Source organism: Dasypus novemcinctus, chromosome 9, assembly GCF_030445035.2.
Source record: "Dasypus novemcinctus isolate mDasNov1 chromosome 9, mDasNov1.1.hap2, whole genome shotgun sequence".
Classification (NCBI taxonomy): Eukaryota; Metazoa; Chordata; class Mammalia; order Cingulata; family Dasypodidae; genus Dasypus; species Dasypus novemcinctus.
This window is the reverse complement of record NC_080681.1, coordinates 96,695,164-96,714,764: the sequence shown is the minus strand read 5'-3', so window position 1 is coordinate 96,714,764 and position 19,601 is coordinate 96,695,164. Positions and strand designations below refer to the sequence as shown.

General features: G+C 52.4%; 1 protein-coding gene across 2 annotated transcripts in view; it reads right to left on the bottom strand.

Moving 5' to 3' along the window:
• The window catches only part of INPP5B (inositol polyphosphate-5-phosphatase B), a 50,426-nt gene extending 39,574 nt beyond the window's left edge, over positions 1 to 10,852 (bottom strand). The window contains exons 1-7 of one of the 2 annotated variants that reach the window (XM_058303851.2): positions 10,738 to 10,852; positions 10,028 to 10,104; positions 9,590 to 9,684; positions 8,190 to 8,287; positions 7,985 to 8,014; positions 6,623 to 6,733; positions 3,092 to 3,211 (exon numbers count right to left, since the gene is read on the bottom strand). In XM_058303851.2, the coding sequence (XP_058159834.1) occupies positions 3,092 to 3,211; positions 6,623 to 6,733; positions 7,985 to 8,014; positions 8,190 to 8,287; positions 9,590 to 9,684; positions 10,028 to 10,084 (511 nt within the window). In that variant the 5' untranslated portion in view covers positions 10,085 to 10,104; positions 10,738 to 10,852. The remainder of the gene's footprint in view (positions 1 to 3,091; positions 3,212 to 6,622; positions 6,734 to 7,984; positions 8,015 to 8,189; positions 8,288 to 9,589; positions 9,685 to 10,027; positions 10,105 to 10,737) is intronic. The other variant, XM_058303852.2, reaches the window with a different exon arrangement.
• Positions 10,853 to 19,601: the final 8,749 nt, after the last annotated feature.

Here is a 19,601-nt window from a genome sequence, read left to right as displayed (position 1 = left end):
GAATAAGAAAACCACAAGACCAAAATTAGTTTGCTATTACCACCTAGTTAAATTAGCGCAGTCATAACAACCTCAGTGGGACATCTGAGTAGCTGTTTCCTTTCTAATATCTAGCACAGAATCCTCCAAAACAAGGACCCAGGTCTTTGCATGTGCCGAGGATGAAACGCAGGTGAAGGCTTTACCCAATGACATGGATAAGCACCGAGCCCTCTGCAAGATTCCCCAAGGGGTTTTATGGATAAGAGCACCTTCAGTTGTAAGATAGAAATAAGGAGGCATTTCTCACAAATCAGAGCCCATTCTTTTTAAGGAGAAGTTTAAAAGGAAGCTCCACAAAGAAGTTAAGAGCAGTTAAATTAGGGAAAGAACAGAAAAGCCTCTGCTGACAACAGCAGTCAACGCAAGGTGAAGAGGCTCTGCGAATTGTAGGAAGAGTCTGGCACTCAGCAGAAGCACTGCATCTCACCTCAACATCACAGCTCAGTTCAAAGCCAAGGGTGCGAACCTCAAGACATGGGCTCCAATTTGAAACCAGCTTCATTTCACTTTTCTACTACAGTCCCTACCAAGCTGGTCCTAAGCCCTGAATTCAGCAGAAACAATTCAAAGAAAAGAGCAGTTACTTTGGAGAGAAGCATGCAAGTGAGATCTTTCTTTCCTCCACCACTGTAAAGACCAGATACACCTTGCCCCCCCACATACTTAGGCTTTAAGGTGCTCTTGCCCTTCACTAACCCACAAGGACCACCTGCTGGGTCAGCCCCCATCCTCTTACCTCCATTATGGACCATCAGACCCTCTCAGGGGGCCAGCTTCAGCGAGGAGCCTTATTTCTCCTGCTGTGCATTGCAAATAGCATTTTTAAGCAGACTTTTGCCTTGGATTGGTTCCCAGGCTATCAGGAAGTGGATACTTAGATCATTTGTATATAGGAAGAGCCAAATCCACTACCTGTTTCTCTTGGTGTCTAGCTCATCCTGAGCATCAAGAGGTGGTCCAAAATCCAATGGATGTGTCATGATGATGGGAACGAGTGTTGTTGGGGGGGGGGAGAGTGGGGGTGGGGGGGTGGGGTTGAATGGGACCTCACATATATATTTTTAATGTAATATTATTACAAAGTCAATAAAAAATAAAAAAATTTAAAAAAAAAAAAAAAGAGGTGGTCCAAAGAATAGAAGATGTATCTCTCCTCTGAGATTAGAACAACTCTGGAAATGTTGATGACCTGAACCGACCTGGGGACTTGGTACCATTTCATACTAATTTTAACAGGAGCAACTTAGCAATTAATAGCATAACTCCATCTACTGTAAGGGATTACAATGGGAACAAATTCTTTTAAACTAAAAATTAAACTTCAACAATAATTCCTCAGCAGCAAGTGGCTAGTTTGTGTGTGTGTGTGTGTATGTGTGTGTGTGTGTGTGTTTAAAGGAAACAAAGATTTCCCACCCAGGCACAGGTAACTGGCTTCAAACCTGGCCTGACCTCTCTGAGGAGACCTTCCTCTGCTGAGGGAGTGAAGCACTCCAACGGCCTGGTTCTGGTGTACTAGCTGAAAAGACAGAACCCACCTCTTTTTGCTGCCATTGGGCCTGTCCTCCACCGACTGTCTGGATTCTGGCAGCCTCTTTGCAAAGGAGCAAGGAGAGGGTATGCTCTTAATCTTAAACTCTCACCCATCCCAGTACCACAGCCCAGAATGTCTTGGAAATTGTAGCAACAGCTGCCTCAAGATCAGCCCTTCAAGGAAGCTCTGAGATAAGCCCAAGATGCAAACTATCAGCACCATCAGATGTTTTAATCGCTTCTTGCGGTGGCTGCAACAAGGAAAAGCATAAGCACGGAGGAAGTCCTTTGCTGGCCTGGGTTCCTCTCATTTGACAAACTCTTGTGCAATATGGCTCCCTCCTCTTCATAATTTCCATGCCTTGTAAGAGCAAGTGGAGTGTTGGCCCACACTTTAAACAGCTACTTGACACTCTTCATCTCTAGCAAATATATGACAAAAGCCGCACAAATGGGCACTAGTGGCCATGCCAAAGCTCACATGTGACCAGAGCTGCTTGGACACACCCAGGGGGCAAACACCTGGGAGCCCTTGCAGAACACTTGGGGCTGGGCAGAAAAGACAGGTCTGCATGTCCTCTGCATGTCCACACAGTGGACTGACCCAAATTTCAACCCTAGGTCTCTCACTCTCCAAAAGACAAACTCCTGCTCAACAATGGCCATCTGTGCTGCACAACAAATCCAAGGGCTGGGTGGAAAAAACCTAGTTCCTTTCACCTGTAACCTCACCCGGGACTCCAGTCCCAGGGTGGAGAAGGCTCCCCTGGACTCCAGCTACGCTGGCAGCCCGATCTATCAGAGGGGCTGAGGGCAGACCAGAGGCCCTCGGCACCAACACTCGCACCGTAGCTCACCCACAGGAAGGCTCTGTCAGAGAGGGTGCACTCACACACACACACACACACAGGCCAGGGTGAAAGCCAACCAAGCTCGGCGGGTGAAACGGGCTGAGGTGCAGCGACAGCCCCGGGTTCACAGGGCGAGGCAGGAACCGGGCTACCACTGAACCCCAGCCTCGGGTTTCCGGGGTTCGTCCTTTTCACACGACCCGCTGAGAATAACTGAACCATCCCCACAGGACTTCAGCCCCGGGCTCCCCGCCTCGGCAGGGCCCGGACCTTGGTCTTCGCCCCGTGCGGCCACCGGCCAAAACGCAGCCCCTGCCAGCCCGAGCCCCGAGCCCGCCTCCAGCCTCGGCCCTGATCTCCAGCCCCGCGTCCCACCGCCCGGCGGACCTGCAGAGTCGCGCTCGCGAGCGCCGGCGGCGGCAGACATTTCCCGGCTCGCTTTCTCCGGCTCTGCAGCCCGCCGCCCGCCCCGCTCGCCCCGCCCCCGAGGGCCCGCCCCCGCGGCCACCTCCGCCAATCGGAGGCCCGGCTGCTCCGCCGCCCCGCCCCGCCCCTAAACAGAACGGAGCCCGCCGGCTGCTGCTGCTGGGCCTCCGCTCGTCCCCACCGCCCCTACCGGGGCGGGAAACCGTTTCCACACCAGGTCCCTGGGACCAAGTTCCTACCAAGCGTCACTGGAGACTCCCCCTGCAGCTCCAGCTCCGGCTCCGGCTCCGGCTCCGGCTCCGTGCACCGGTATCGAGACAGCCACAGGAACTCAGGATCTGGGGTCTCTGGATCGAAGCCTGGGGCAGGAACATTGGGGAACACTGAGCCACGTGCTTCAAGAGCCGGTTCCACCTCTGAATAATTACAGGACCGTGAGCAAGTCGATCAGGAGAGTCTGTTTTCCTTGTGCACATGGTTGCTCTGAGATTCAAATTCGATAATAAATGCGAAAGCAGAAGTGCTTTTCCAAGGCAGTGACCCCCACCGTTCTCCTGACCTTATGATTCTCGACCAAGGTCTGTGTTTTATTTTTATTGCCTCTTTTAAACCTCACAACAAAATTTATGAAGTAGGGTATCATTATCCCAATTTTACATATGAGGCAGCTGAGCCCAGAGAAGTTGAGTAAGTATCTAAGGTCACAGTGAATGGCAGAATGGGGCCTTAAACTGATGTCGGTACCAAGGAGTAGGGATGGGGCCAAGTACCCCTACTCTCCATTAGGAACTCAAAAGCCATCCCAAACAAACACACACTTCTAAGGAAAACATTGCGTTTTCTATGAAATATACTTTCACGACAAATCCTCTGGTTCCTCCTTGCAACAAGATTACCATTCCAAAGGCCCTCTTTCCAAGAAATTCTTGAGCCACCTCTGCCCCTGACTCAAATACAAGTCTGACTCCAGCTGTTAACCACTAAGCTGTCTTACCCGCTCTGCTTACAGAACTGCATGGACCCAGCCAAACTGAATTGGATTTGCAAGGACTTCATAATGAGGAGCCTGGGGTTCCAGTCCTGACTATAGCACTGCCAGATACAGCTTTTAAATTGTTTTTCAGCACCTGTATACTACTAAACCATTCTCAGCCTCATCAGATCTTCACAAAACCCTTGGAATAGTAGGTGAAGTAAATCCATACTTCCATGGTACAAATATGAAAACCAAGTCCTAAAGAAATAGAATATATTCTCCACATTCACACCTAGGAAGTCGCAGAGCTGAGATCCGAACTGAAATCTCTGGACTGGGTGGGCTTTGGAGTCAGGTCACCTGGGGTTCCAAACCTGGCTCTATTACTTTCATAGCTGGGTAACCTTGGGTAAGTTACTTAATTTCTCTGTGTCAGTTTGCTCATCTATAAAACAGGATATCTAGTCCTTAATATTACTCAAAAGACTCAATAGGAAAACATGGTTGTTGTGGGATGTCTAGAAAAAAAGTGTCTGGCACATAGTAGGTGCTCGATAACTAATTCTTTCTCCAACTGTGATCTCTTGGCAGGCACTTCCATTCTCTGACCTCTGTCTCTTTATTTGTGAAAACACAAGGGTTGGTCTGGTGGATGCGCAAGGGCCTGCTAGCTCTGAGAGTTCCCTCTCACCAGGCTCCCCATCATCATGGCAACTGCTGAGAGAAGCTGAGTTAGTGCAAAGTTTCCCTGCTGGTTACCTGGGTGTGGATCACAGAGGGAAGAGCAGGGAAGAGCCCCAAAGAGGGAAGTCATCCTCCAAAGCTCTCCTTCATTCTCATGGCCAGGTTCCAAACTCTGTTCATCCATTCAACAGATATTTACCAACTGCCTACCACGTGCCAGGTGTTGTTCTAAACCACTGGGGATAAAGTATTAAATACAACCCAAACCCACTGCCCTCGTGGTGCTTTGCGGTTCTCATCACTTTGACCTCCTCTGTGTCTCTCCAGTTCGTCACCACTTTCCCATTTCCATCACCAATGTCCTGGTCCAAGCCTCGTTCTTTTGTGCCTGAATCACTGCAACATATTCCTGTTGATCTGCCTCCTCCTTCCACTCCAGTTACCAGATGTATTTATCCTGCGCGGTCACTCTCCAGTTTAGAACTTCTGGCCCCAGGAGTTAGAAGGCAAAGTCCAAGCTCTTTTTCAAGACCCAGGAGCTGCCCTCTGCTGGCATCTCCTAGCTCTGCACTCTCTACAATGTAGAGTCTACACCCTCCTCCTACACGAGCCCCAACAAACCACCTGCTTTTCCCTCCTGGAAAAACTCTTGTTCATCCTTCAAGTCTCAGCTTAAACAGGAGCTCCTACCTGAAGCCTTCCTTGAGACTTGTTCCTATATGGGAAGGGGAGCATAAACCAAGGAAGCGCTAGAGCAACATGCTCAAGAGCTCAGGCTCCCATGTAGAACTATCAAATACAGTCTAATCCTGGCTACACTTTACCAGCTAAAGTGCACTCAGGCAAGGCACTAACTCTCTGAGCCTCAATTTCATTATCTGTAAAATGGAGACACTGACAGTACTTACTTTGTAAGATTGTGGTGAGGATTAAATGAGATAATGTATGGAAACCTCTTAGAACAGTTTTCTAGCACTTGATGAATCAACAATGGGTGTTAGCTAACTTCTGAGCCCTCTCGGACAAAGGAAGGAAAGACTTTCTGGGCTCCTGCTATGGGCAGGGTAGGGTCACATGTGTTATATCATTTCATTCTCACAACTCTATGAGGAAGGTACTCCTTTCAGCTACAAGTCTACAAAAGACAAGGTTCAGGGAAGTGAGGTGGCCTGCCCAAAGTCACACAACTAGGGAGAGCAGAGATGAGTTTCAAACTCAAGGGTCTGTGGCACTTCAAAGCTCCTGTTTTTGGCTGTTCTTACTATTTTTAAATCTCCTACAACTACTCATAATAATCACAAACTCAATCTTCTTATTATTTTAAGATTTAGAGATCAATTTCTCCCTGGTGATAGAATAAATTTTAAATTCCTTAACCAGGCATTCAAGACCCCATAATTTTTTTCTCCCTGACACCCCGTTTGCCTCCAAAGCCAATCCTCCTCCTGGCATAGCAGGTTATTAAGCTGGAGGCTCCCGAGGTTCAGGCTCAAGCCCCCCCCTGCCCCCATTCCTGCAGAGACAAGATGTTAGCTCAAAAGAAAACAGCTAAGAGGATTGGGTAAACACCCAAAGCCCAGCACCTGGTGGCTAGGATTTGCATACTCTGTGACGGCTCCTCTGCTCTGTGCAAGCTCTCCTTTACCTGCCTGGCTGATCTCCATATCTAAACAAATTTTGACCTAGAGGCCATTAACCTCTCACTGCTTGACCACTCTCTCAGCTGCAGTGGGCCACAGAGTAACAGTCAAGGGTAGGAGAGGCCATATGCCAACCTTCTCTTGGTCCTAGCTACAGTTGGCAGAGAGAGAAAATGGGCCTCTAGAAGCTGCTGACCCTGGCAATCAGAATCACAACCCACTCTTTGCAGCCCTACCCAGAGCCAGGAGGGCAGAAGGACCCTACTAGAGTAAAAGCTCAGGTCCAGAAATGGGTCAACAGAAAAGCAAACACCATGGTTGGCTGGTGGCCTGAGGGTACTGCAGCCTCCTGCCAGCACTTTGAGAGGGCACAGAAAGCCTGGAGTGTGAGTCTGAAAGGCAGAAAGTCAACTGGAGTGGTCAGCGCCCAGCCAACCCTCCCCCTGCAAGGAGCCTGGGGTCTTGCCTACCTGGACAGGCCCTGGCGACTTCCTGGAGGAACATCCTGGTGTGTGAGCCAAAGGGGAGCTGGAACACGAGGCTGAGCTCCACTGTATCCAGCTGAATGGTCACATCTGAGCCTGCACAAAGGAGTCAGGGAAATGAGCTCTTGGCTGCCAGGAGGTAATTGCTTGGATGTCACCAAATGGAGAACGAGCAGCCCAGGCTCCCCAAGCCTCTTTGGTCCTTAAGCAACTCACTCAAGGCTGTCCCTGGGGCAATAAGGGAACCCACCATACTCTCAGCTGCAAATTCACATCACCCTTACTTTACAGATGGTGTAAACCAAGACCCTGAAAAGTCGACAAGCCTCTCCACAGCAGTACTAGAAGGAACTGGAAGAGAACAGGCTCTCTGGACTTTTAGTTTCTTCCCCTCCCAGGCACTGTGCTAGGCACAGGAATACCATGGTGGAGAGAACAGACATGGGCCCATGTGCAGGAAGCCAGGCTGTGGAGGGCACCTTGTTCATGGCAGATGCCCAGTACCCAGCACACAGGGGGTGCTCAAAAACATGCTGACTTTTGTGTTCTATATATGTCACCACAATTTTTTTAAAAAATCGGTACTTAACAACAACAACAACAAAGATGCTGAACTAATGAATGAGTAGAAGCAATCTAGCAGAATAAGAGTACAGGCTCTAGAGTCTAGATTCTGAATTAGAATACTGGTTCCATCACTTATAAATTGCTTTATTTCTCTGGGCCTCAGTTACCTTTCCTATAAATGGTGATGAAAACAGTGACAACCTCAGAGTTACTGTGCGTAAAGCACAATATGATGTGAGCAGAGGTTTTAGCTTAGTGCCTGGCATTGATTAAATATTCTATTTGATTATTGTTGTTGTTATTGTTATTATTACAGACTAGCAGAGAAGACAGGCATTAAATAAGTTATTGTAAGTAATTTAATCACTCTGAGTGACAGAGAGCTGGCAAGAAGAAAAAGGAGCGTGTATCAGTGATGCAAACAAATTCAGGGGTTCAAAGATGGCTTTCCAGGGGAGGTAAGTGTGAACAGAAGCTCTGAAGGATGATTTGGAGTCTGCCAAGTGAAAAGAGGTGTGAGGGCTTTCAGAAAGAGGGAACAGCATGTGCAAGGGCTCCATGGTGAGAACATGTCAGGTTTAAGTAAACGGAAGCAATCCAGAGGGCAGTAAGCAAGGAGAGAGATGGGACATGAGGCCAGGGAGGTGAGCAGGGCTCCGATAGCATTATACTTAGCACAGTGAAGATATCAGGGTGTCCTGGTACTTCACCTCATTCCTCTTTCTCTGCCGGTCCTGTACCCCCTGCCCCAACTGGACCCAGACTGAGAGGACCACTCACCAAGGATGTAGAGTCCACCATCAGGGGATACTGTGGGGAAGGAAATGAGAATGTCCTTAGCCATTGAGCACCCCAGCCCTAGCTCTGTCCTTGCTTCCACAGGTAAGTGACAAGCTGCCCACTGGCCCTCCACCAATGGCAGAGATGACCTGGGAAACCCAGGGGGAGAAGGCCTCACACCACCTCCCCCCCCCCCCCGTAGTACCTTCTTCCAGCGTAAAATCCCGTGAGATTGGCACTATCTGGTCCAAACAGACATCGTCCCCGGTAATGGCCATCCTCCGGTGCGTGTATAGGAAGAGGCTGAGGGCAGAAAGCAGAGGTGAGGACAGGGCCCACTGGCCATGTCTCGGCCCGTCTGGAGGCCTTGGGGTACTCCCCCCTTGGTCCTTAGGACTGTGCTGGTCGTGCCCTGCCTATGAACACTCCTCCTGCCCTCTCTTCCCATGGGGCTCATTGTAGGCTGCTCTTTTTATGGATGAGGTCATCAAAGCTGAACTTTTCTTTTGTGGGGTGTCCCTGCTTTAGTAAAACCCGTGCTTGACCTACCCTTGCACAGTCTAGCACTGTGTGTGAGAGAGGTGGTGCAAGCTCAACCACTCCCTTTCCCTCCCTGGACCTGGCTCTCCACCTGTAAAATGAGGGTGGTGGATTAGAAAGTGTCTCAGGTCCCCTCCCTTCCAGCTCAGAGACCCTAAGGTTCACTTAGTAGCTATGAGACCTTGGACAAGTATTTCTTACTCTTTCTCAGCTTCAGTGTAAAATGTGGGTGTTACTAGGCAGCACTTATCGAGCACTTGCTACGCTCTACGGTGTTTTAAACACTTTATATGTGCTAACTTGCTTTAATCTTGACAAATTGAGGTACAGGGGGGTAAAACACCTTGCTGAAGATCATGTAGCTTGGAAGTAACAAAGACTGGATTTGAATCCAGACAGTCAGGCAACAGAGCCCAAACTTTGGACCTCCGTGTTAGAGTGCCTCTTCTCCAGGAGCTTTCTCATTGAATTGTGAGGGTGAAACGAGTTAAGGCATGTGAAGGATTTCGGATAACTCAAGTCCATAGTAAGGATTCAAAAATATTAGCTATCAGGAAGCAGCTGTGGCTCAGTCGGTTGGGCTCCCGTCTACCATATGGGAGGCCCTGGGTTCACGTCCCTGGGCCTCCTTGTGAAGGCAGGCTCGCCGCACGCTGCGGAGAACTGCCGGCCTGGGCACCGTAGAGTGCTGCCCAGCCCTCAAGCACCGCAGACAGCCGAGTCAGCAAGGTGACGCAGCAAAAAGGGAAACAAGCAACAACACAGGAGAGAGTGCAGCGAATGGACACAGAGAGCAGACAGCAAAACAAGCTGCAAGGGGGAGGTTGGAAATAAAAATAAATACAGACACAGAAGAATGCACAGCGAATGAACACAGAAAGCAGACAGCACACAAAAATCCAGGGGGCGTGATAAAAAATATATATATATATTAGCTATCGTTATTATAGTTGTTCTAGAAAACTGTGACCCTGCCCTAAAGGGAAGGTCGAAGTTCTGCCGGCGGTTACAGTGAAGGATAACCCCGTTCGGCCCAGACAGGCAAGGATCCAACCCCTCACTTACGCGTGTTCCTGGCCACCGAGTTCCAGACGGTAGCGGACGAGCCCCAGGAGGCGGCTCTGCCGACTGTCTCCCTCACACAGCACGCCTTGCACAGCCTGCTGATCAGGGTTAAGGGAAACCAAAACCGGAGGCCAAATCTCTCCCAACCCAGGCCCTGCCCCCTTCCCTGCCCTTTACTTGCTCACCCAGATTCACTGTGTGACCTTGGGCAAGTCACTTTGCCTCTCTGAACCTTCCTCATCTGTGAAATGAGGATAATATCCTTGACTTCACAGAGGAGTTATGAGGATAACTGAATATTTTAAAGTGTCCGGCACAGAGTCCAGCACTGAGTAAATACTGCTTTCCTTCTCCGCCAGGACATGGAGAAGGGAGAGAGCAGATAGGCACCCAGGCACCTTCCACTCCACTGGCGGGTCCCAGGGCTGGGAAGGATATGATGATGCAGTATTCCCCCTCAGCCAGGGTCTCCTGGATTGCCACAGACTGGTCCATGCCGGGCAGACAGACACACCCTGGGGGAGGAGAGATGGACGCCCCCTTTGGAGCTGCCCCAGAGGGCTGGCAGGCGGGAGGGAGGGACCTTTATGGGGGGAGGAACTCGAGGGGAGGCCTGGTCAACCCCCTCACATCTTCCCTAGAGCGAGGCGCTGTCAAGTTCCTGGGGAGGGGGCCACGGCCCTTTGCCCCTGGTGGGACGTGCAGTTTATTGTGCCGCCCTGTGTGAGGGCGTCCAGTTGTCCCGAGTGGGGTTTTTGTGGGAAGTGGGTGCTTAGACCCGTTGTTTGAGTGGGGGTCCCATGTTCCACTGCTCCAGGGATGGGATTCTGCCTCCCTTTTAGGGGGAGCAGTATCAGTTATGCTGGCGCCTCTCTGAGAGGAGTCTGTGGTGGTCTCCGTCAGACTGGGGGGCATATCCCATGACTCTCAGGAAGGCTGGGTCCTGTTGCTCTTCCCTGGAGGGCGGGAAGGCCATCCCATTGCTCCTTGCCCCGCACCCCCGCCCCGCAGGCCCCATTGCATCAGCCACAGGCCAGGGGGTGTCCAGTTCTGACAGCCACAGTACAGGGGTCCCCAGCCCTCACCTTGCCCGCTCCCTCCTGCCTAGCACTGCCCTGGCTCCCCAGCCCCCTGCCATTGCCGCTTACCTCCGTAACTGTCACCGCCCGGGGCGGGGGATCGCAGCCTGGGGCGGGGGATCGCAGCCTGGGGCTAGGCAGTGACTACGCTCCCCATAGGGCCGTGCGCTGTAAGCTGGGCAGCCAGCCTACGAGTCCCAGCATGCCCCTGTAAATCATGGGGGGTGGGGGGGGGAGGAGGCATCCCGTTAACCCCTTAGGTCCTGGGGTGCGCTGGGAGTCCTCGTTACGGAAGGTTTTTCTATTGAATGCTCTAACCACCCCACCAGCTCCGAACTTCCCTGCTTAGGACCTGGAAGAAGCCGGTCAGTTTGCCTTAAGGGAAAAGTAATGTATTTTTATTTCCTCAATTCCTCCCACTTCGGGAAGCAGGGCTCTGGCCTCTCCTAGAACTGTCCCTTACAAAACTGACACTCTATCCAAGCTTACAACACTTTGAAGAACCGTTATCCTAATTTTCCAGATGGGGAATCTGAGGCTCAGAGAGTTTAAGCAATTTGACCAAGTCTCACCCCCTAGCAAATGGCAAAACTGGGACGTGGCTGAAACTGACTCCGAGTGCTGTGCCATTTATCCTGCCAGTTCCTTTCTTAGCCTCTGCCATCTTTAAATGAGGACAAGCCAGTCCCACCTGCCTCATGGGGCTGACATGAAGATAATGGATGTGAGCACACTTTCTCGAGTGTGTAGCAGGGGCCACAGGCAGGCTATGGTGACTTACCACGTGGAGGCTGAGTCCTGCTTTCCCGGGAGGAGAGGATACATGGGAGAGGGCCTCCCAGCTCTCACACATCCCAAGGATGGGCTGTGTGGTTGCTCAAGGCCCCTCCCCTGATTCACCTGGCCATGTGCCCTTGGGCAAAGCCTTTCTCCTTCTGTGGGCCTACGTTTTCCCATCTAAGATAGGGAGGTTGTTCCAGATGAACCAAAAGGACTAGGAAGCTCAGATAAGGGATTTTAGGATACAGCTCTCTCAGCCCACTCACCATTTCACTCATCATTCCAGCACAGTTTCTGGTACAGTTAGCCCTCAAAACAGGTTTCTTGAATTAATGAATGAATTAATGGTTGAAGCTTTGACTGAAGCAGCAGCAAAATGAGCCAGACCTGGGAAAGCAGTGGCCATTGCTACTTCTCTCCAAGCCTCCTCCTCACTCCTGCCTCTCCCTAAGCTGGGAGTTACCCACTAATGACCAGTCCGACCTGACTTGGTACATGCAAGCCCCTTTAAAATGGATGGCACCCTCTCCCCAGTCTTCTCCTTTCTCTGAAAACATCCACAGCATAGATGGAGCTCAAGTTTACTTAGATTTGGTTTCAGAGTCATCTGGGGAGGTGAAGAGAGAGGGGACTGATTCAGGTTCTTTGAGATCAGGAGGTTGAGAGTCACTGCAGGAAAGTAGGGGACCCCCAATTCCAACCCCACTCTTCATGGCAAAGGCTGAGGAGGTGGGTCTGGGAAAGTGGATGGGGCCAAGCGTCCACTTTTTACAGTTGAGGAAACTGTCCCCAGAGGACTCTGAGGTCCTCCCACTGGGATGGGGGTCAGGTGAGAGGTGGTTCTGTTCTTTCGGACAAACCCCAGCCTCCCCTTGGGATAGGGGTAAGGCCTAGCCCCCCGGAGGGCACCCCATTCAGGCACTGGCCCTGGGCGGCGAGGAGTGAAGAGCCTCCAGTCCAGAGCGACGGACTTCATAAAGCTCTTTCACTAAAGCCGCGGCTTGGGGAGTCAGAGCTGGGAGTGGGCCTGGGGGCTTGCAGGGCCTAACGCGTCTTCCTGGCTGCTGCTCCCTGATTCTGCTGGCCCAGCTAGGGGAGCAGGAATGGGAGCAGGGCGGCATGGAGGAGTGGCAGCGCAGCCCCAGCCAAGGCCCAGGGCACAGGGCCCCTGGCTGCTCCTGGGGCTGCCCGGCTGATGGGCAGGTTCCCGTCCAGGCGGAGGCAGCGGCCTGGGGTTGAAGCTGGGCAGCACTCCTGGTAGCAGGGCTCGGCCACACTCCGGTGACACCTGGGAATCCCTGCCAAGCAGGCCTGACTGCAGCCTGCAGCGTGGCTAGAGCTGGACCGTTTTAGCTGCAAGCGATCGGACCGCCTCAGTTTGGGCCCCAGAACTTGTCACTCATCCTCCAGGTGTGCACTCCTCCACTCATTGAGTCAGGCAGTGTCAGTTGGGGTCATGAGCTGAGAGGAACCTCCCTGATCCCTAGCTCCCTCCCGACAAGGTCAGCCAGCCAGTCCCCAGAGGATATGTGGGCTAATCAGAAACAAGGGGCTCATCCTGGAGACTTGGAAGATTCAGCTAAGTCAAGCACACTAGACCCTAGACAGCCTGGCTCCCAGCAGGTCTGGCTCCAGCCAGATTCGGCTACTACCCTACTCCCTCCAGGCAGGAAAGAGAAGGCCCATAGTAATGAGGGAGGACAGCACCCCAATCCTTGGAGCACTCTAGGGGCCCACTCACAAAAGTTTGAGTCCTCAGGACACACGGACACAGCTTTCTGCCCTTCGAAGCAGTCACTGCCTTGGTGGGAGAAGATGGCACAGACCTTCCCCTGGAAGAGAGAGCAGGAGGAAGGTTTGAGGAATGGGGAGCTCTGTTCAGGGCCCCCAGAGGGTAAATCCAGCGCAGAGGCAAGGCTGAAGCCCCATCTGTGCCTGTCCCACTGGTCAGCCACCCTGCACTGTCCATTCCTGCCTCCTCCTCTCAGAGCAGGAGGGTATGAATAAGACACTCACATTTTTCTTGGGGGCTAGTGAGGTGGTGGTTGCCAGAGGTGGAGTTGGAGGCAGTTTGTCCTCTGGGATGGTCAGGTGGCCTAGGTCTGGGAGCAGAGCCGAGTGACCCGGAGAAGTGCTGTGACATCTCCACTGGGGAGAAATTCTTCTGCAGAGGGAGGGTATTTAGCATGCGGGCAGCTCTTCCTGCCACCTGGACATACACAGGAGCTGGGCTCCATGCTTCCTTGGTGCTTGGATGGGAGGTGTCAGGATAAGCTGGGCTGAGGGGAAGGTGCTGAAACTGAGAGAGGGACCGGGAGGGGGGTGGAGCACTGAAGGTAGACAGCTCCGACTTGGGGAGTCAGTGGGGAGGGTAGATGTCAGAGGTAGGGGACCAGGTGAGGGTTAGAAGTTAGGGTTTAGACAGAGATAAACTCAGAATCGAGAGAGGTTGGTTTGGATTAAACTCTGATTTGGGGGCTTGCCAAAGGGCAGGGTTCAGATGCGGATGTCAGTGGGTGAGCAAGGGTCAGAGCTGAGGGGGAGAGGTGGGAGGCAGACCGCAGAGCTTATAGGTCAAATGGAGTGGGAGTCAGAGTTGGGGGGCAAAGGAGGAGGGGCTCAGAGCTGTCGACTTGTGGTCGTATCTCACCTGAGGCTGACTCCTCAGGCACCAGGCAGAGCGGCTGGCTACTGCAGCACTGCAGCGTGCAGGCTCCCAGGCTGTGTGTCGAGCTGTTGGATGCCAGGCAAACACTGGAAGTGGTTTCATTTCCACCCTCACACCTGAGGCTGCACTGGGCTGTGTAGTAGGAAGTGTTGAGTTGAAGCAGCTGGGTGAAAGCAGTGCGAAAGAACTCAGGAATCAAATTCTCCCAGCATCTCAAATCCTGATACCCTCTCTCCCCCTTTAGCAGCTTTCTTCTCAGCACCTTACTGTACCTCAATGCCAGCACCCCTTCCAATGGCACTCCTCCCCTGCCCCTGAAGTAGCCCCCTCCACCGTCCACCCCTTCACACAGGGTAGCTTCCCATCTGGGTCCGCATAGGACCCCCCAACCCCTCACCTCACAGTGGTGCTCCCCAGGTCTGCACTCTACCGTTGGGTTGGAGAACTTTGCCTCCTGGTAGCACATCTCTCTGAAGCAGAGGAAGCTGTGGCACCCCTACGGAAGGGTATGAACGCTGTGGCCCCATTCCCATGGGCCAAAGGCATTAGGGAGGCTCTCCCGTCCTGCCTAAGCCACTTACCTGGGCAGGGGCAGGGGTCAGCTGACTTCCCACCAAGGTCGGGGCTACCAGTAAGACCAGCAGGAGGACTGGTAGGAGGAAAAAGAGAGAGGGAGCCACTGCAGGGTGTAGCCAGGTGAAAGGTCACAGGTCAAGGATAGGTCACGCAGTGGTCAAGCTGGAAGAGCTCATGAAGTCGAGGAGGGGGTAGTCCCGGGTCCAGCCAGAGTCGTGGGTCACGATTGGCCATGGGGTTAAGGAAAGGCTTGGCTGAGGCAGCTACCTCTGAGCAAAGCGGCATCATGGCTCCCACTGGCCTCAGACACCTTCTGCCGAGGCGTTGCCGGAGTTGGAGAGAGTGAAGTGTCAGTTTTGGGCGGCCCGGATGAGGACTACAGATTCCCATTGCTACACTGTGCGGAAGAATAAACTTAGGCTGGGGAACAGGGGAGGTCGACCTGCAGGGAATAAATAGTCCCAGGGGCTGGACCTTGCTTCCCACAGTTCATATAGTCACAGTGGCACCGAGGTAGGCACAAAGGGGCCTGCAGCCTAGTAACAGCCCCGCTGAGAGTGGTTGTTGTTGGCATGGCAACAGCAGCATCCCTGGCCCAAGGGGAGACGAGCTGGAGCAGGTGCAGTGACAGGAAAGAGACATCCGGTGCCTCTGGTCTGGCCTCATTTGCCTCTGACGTAGAAGTTCCCCAGTGTGTGGGGGGTGTCAAGGTCAAGGTGATACATTTCCTCCGAGGCCAGGGCAGGGAAACCATGAGTCACAGAGAGGGTCAGAAGTCAGGGCTCACCGTGTTCAAAAGTTCTTCGGGATGCAGGTCCCACTTTCTGTCCCTAAATTAGAGTTGAGCCAAAGGCAGGATATTTGTATTCCAGGCCCTGCCTTCCCCAGCACTGGGGAATCTGACCAGGAAGGGTAGAAAACTGCTGCAGAGGGGAGACTGGGGCAAAGTTCCCATCGCACAGTCCACTTCTGGGCACAACCCAGCCCTCAACATTCCCAGGGCTAACAGGACACTGGCTCTCCTGCCCTCACGGCTGTGGTGTTCCATCAGCACTCAGATCTGTGTCTCAGGTGACAGTTGCCAGGGTAATGTGATACCAAAGAGAGCCAGCTAGGTACCCTCTGGCCTGGGCCCCCTCAGGCTCAGGATCAGATGAGGCACCCTGAACTCCTTAGCAATGAGGGGCCACTTCTCTCTCCACCTTCACCCCATACTTAAGCACCAGAGCCTCGGCCTTTCTTTTGCTCTCTCTCCTCTAATGCTACATTCCAGAAGCAATTCTCATCAGGTCAGCACTTCTCCAAGGGGACTTCAGTCTCCAAGGGTGAACGGGTCAAGAGAATGGCCCAAAGATTCTTTCTGGGCCCCTGGGTCCTGGCGAGAGGATGGAGTAAGGGCCCATGCCACACAAGCCCCCATTCCTTCTCCCCTATTTTGGGTAGGTGAGGGAGTAGGGGCAGCTCAGGAGGGTGGGAGCCAACAATCACTCCCAGACCTAGGCCACTCTTGGCAGAATGAGGGCTGGGCAAAACCTAGATAGTTACCTCCTAGTAGGCATTCATTCTGCTCCTTGTCCATCCACTTGAGTGCCACTCCGTGGCTAGAAAAAAATGTATCCAAATTCCCTGTGCCTCACCCCATCCCAGCCACAGACTTACCTGTACACTTGAGGGTGTGGAGAGCAGTGAGTGTATGTGCAAGTCATGGGCAGGTGCAGCCCCTGGAAGCTGGCACTTGCCCCTCCTCCCCTCCAACCACTTGTCCACTCTGGGAGTTTCCTCTGATGTTGTTGCCATTGGAGATCACAGGGGCCACAGGCAAAAGAAGGAAACACAGCCAACTCCAGAATGCCGCCAGGAGGGAGAAAATAGAGCCCATCCCACAACATCCCCCTGGGAGGTGCTGGATTTGTCTTGATCAGAAAGCTGGCCGGTAGACAAAGCTCTCGGAAGGGAGCAGAAGGGGCGGCCAGAGTGCCTCCCAGGGCCCCCTGGAATGGCAGAGCCTGTCTGATTGACAGTAGAGGGGTGGTAGGCAGGGAGAGGTCACAGACCCACTCCTACCATGAAAACCATCTGACAGATGCAGGGAAAAATCTCAGAACTTGTCTACCCCCTACTTCCACAACCCACTGGTTACTTTTAGCATGCTTTCTTCACAGAGCATTCCAGCACAAGTTGATCCCAGGGAGGGCAAAAGAAGGGAAGTAGAAAGTGTTAACTGGTTGAAGCTGGACACAAATTTGTTTTCCTCAGAAGTGGGGAGTTAGGAGACTCCTGCTCCTGGGACATTCATACCTGATGAACCTGTGGGTGTGGCAGTGCCAATGTGGGGGTCAATCCCAGGAACAGCAATCCAAAACTTCCTGCCCGGGCTGGGAGGGACAGATGTTCCTGCTTCTCCTTTGATGGAGAATCTTTCCGCTGGCTGAATCACCTGTTCTTGGAGCCCAGGCAGCACTTCAGACTCCATCTCTAAAACCCAGGAACCAAGGATAGACTTCTGGGAATCAATGAATCCCTGCAACTGTGTGTAAAGATTTGTGTACGGGGGAAAGTGGACTTGGCCCAGTGGTTAGGGCGTCCGTCTGCCACATGGGAGGTCCGCAGTTCAAACTCCGGGCCTCCCTCCTTGACCCGTGTGGAGCTGACCCATGCGCAGCGCGGATGCCTGCAAGGAGTGCCCTGCCACACAGGGGTGCCCCCCCGTGTAGGGGAGCCGCCCAGCACGAAAGAAAGTGCAGCCTGCCCAGGAATGGCGCCGCCCACACACGGAGAGCTGACACAACAAGATGACGCAACAAAAAGAAACACAGATTCCTGTGCCACTGACAACAACAGAAGCGGATAAAGAAGATGCAGCAAATAGACACGGAGAACAGACAACTGGGGTGGGGGGTGGGAAAGGGAGAGAAATAAAATAAATAAATCTTTAAAAAAAAAAGATGTGTACACACACGTTTTCCTAGGGAGAAAGTCCAGTTATCTTTGTATTTTTTTTTTTAAGATTTACTTTATTCCCCCGCCCCAGTTGTCTGTTGTGTCCATTCGCTGCGTGTTCTTTGTCCACTCCTGTTGTTGTCAGTGGCACGGGAATCTGTGTTTCTTCTTGTTGCATCATCTTGTGTCAGCTCTCCGTGTGTGTGGCGCTATTCTTGGGCAGACTGCACTTTCTTTTGCGCTGGGCGGCTCTCCTTACGGGGTGCGCTCCCTGTGCGTGGGGCTCCCCCATGCGTGGCATGGCACTCCTTGCACACATCAGCGCTGCGCGTGGGCCAGCTCCACACGGGTCAAGGGGGTCAAGGAGGCCCGGGGTTTGAACCACAGACCTCCCATGTGGTAGACAGACGCCCTATCCATTGGGCCAAGTCCACTTCCCATTTTTGTAATTTGATACTAAAAAGATTAAGAACTACTGAGCTAAAGCAAGAGCAAAAACTCTACCCCTCCTGCCTGTTCAAGGCGCTCAGAGCTGAAATCCTTGTTCTTCCTATAGCAGATCTCATGAAATGCAGACTTCAAGGGAGTCACCTCTGAGGGGAATCCCTTCTGACCTGAGTTTGCCTACCTCTTGGCTATTAGCTCTGTGCCCCTCAGGGCTGGATTGTTGGTCATGTGGCTCTTCCTGCCTAGAGGCTGCTTTTGAGTCTCCTTACCTCTGGCTTCTGTTCCCACCATCTTGCTTCCACCAAAGTCTCAAGGCTTGCAAACAGAGCCATGCAAAGTACCAAAGGAATACCTGAATGAATGGAATGTAACAAAGAAGCCTTTGCTGCGACACGTAAACCCCAGGTTCCCTCCAAAGTTGTTCTAACACACAGCTTACAGACTGACTGTAGTTACCTGGGCAGGGTGATGGCAGGACACCTCAGAACCTACCCTCCACACTGGGAAGTAGAACAGGTCTTCAGGATGTCATGTTAACCCTGAGTCCCAGTTGCCCTCTCCTAAAGAGGGAGCTCTGAGAAGTGTGACGGCTAGAAAGTAGCAGGGGCATTCATTCTTTGGTAGTCCCAGTGTTACTACTATTCCAGGCTGGAAGGAAGACTCCTCCCCATATTTACCATTTTTGAGGCTTTACCTGTCTTCCCAAATGGCAATGTCTCCTTGCATGTTGGGCCAGTTTCTGGTAATCAGCGTTTCTCATTGGGATAATTAAGTTTAATTATCCACTTTGCTTCAGAAGCTCAGGCACCGGAGAGCTTGTCCCACTGGTTTAAGCAACTGGGGAAGCTGAAGCACAAACGCGCACAGGAGTTGCCCACAGGAAGGAATGAACCAGGAAAGAATATGCCAACCCAGGTGCAGTTCCACAGGGTAGAGGAAGTGAAACCTTACTGCCATGGAGATGACCAGGGTATTTGCTAAGTATGTGGGAGAGAGCCAGTTGTGGAGTTGGGATTTTTACAAGCTGTATTAAAGAAAATCCAAAAAATCAAAGGTGTGAGTGCTGATGGGCAAGAGGGGCTTCCGAGGAAATCCTGATCTGAAGCAAGCCCCAGCCCTCAAGGCAACAGTGCATGTGAGCCTCTTGGCTCCCTGTGTACTTTTCACTTGGGATACCAGGTTCAGATCCCAGGGCAGCTACTCAACTCTACCCAAGGTGTTGGGTATCTGGGCTTGGAGAACATGAGAATATTAGCCATTTCTACAGTCAAATGGGATCTTGTAGAAGAAATAAGCAGACAGGATCACCCTAGCATTGCCTCTCATTCTGAACTAGCCGCCAGTGTGTGCCAGACTGCCAAGGTATGGGAAGGGGTGTGTGTGTGTGTGTGTGTTGCAGACCCACCCCCAAACAACTCAACTCCTTTTTTTTGCCAGCCCTGCTTCCATTGTGTGCCAGACTGCCGTGTGTGTGTGTGTGTGTGTGTGTGTGTGTGTGTATGTGAGGGCTGCAGACCCACCC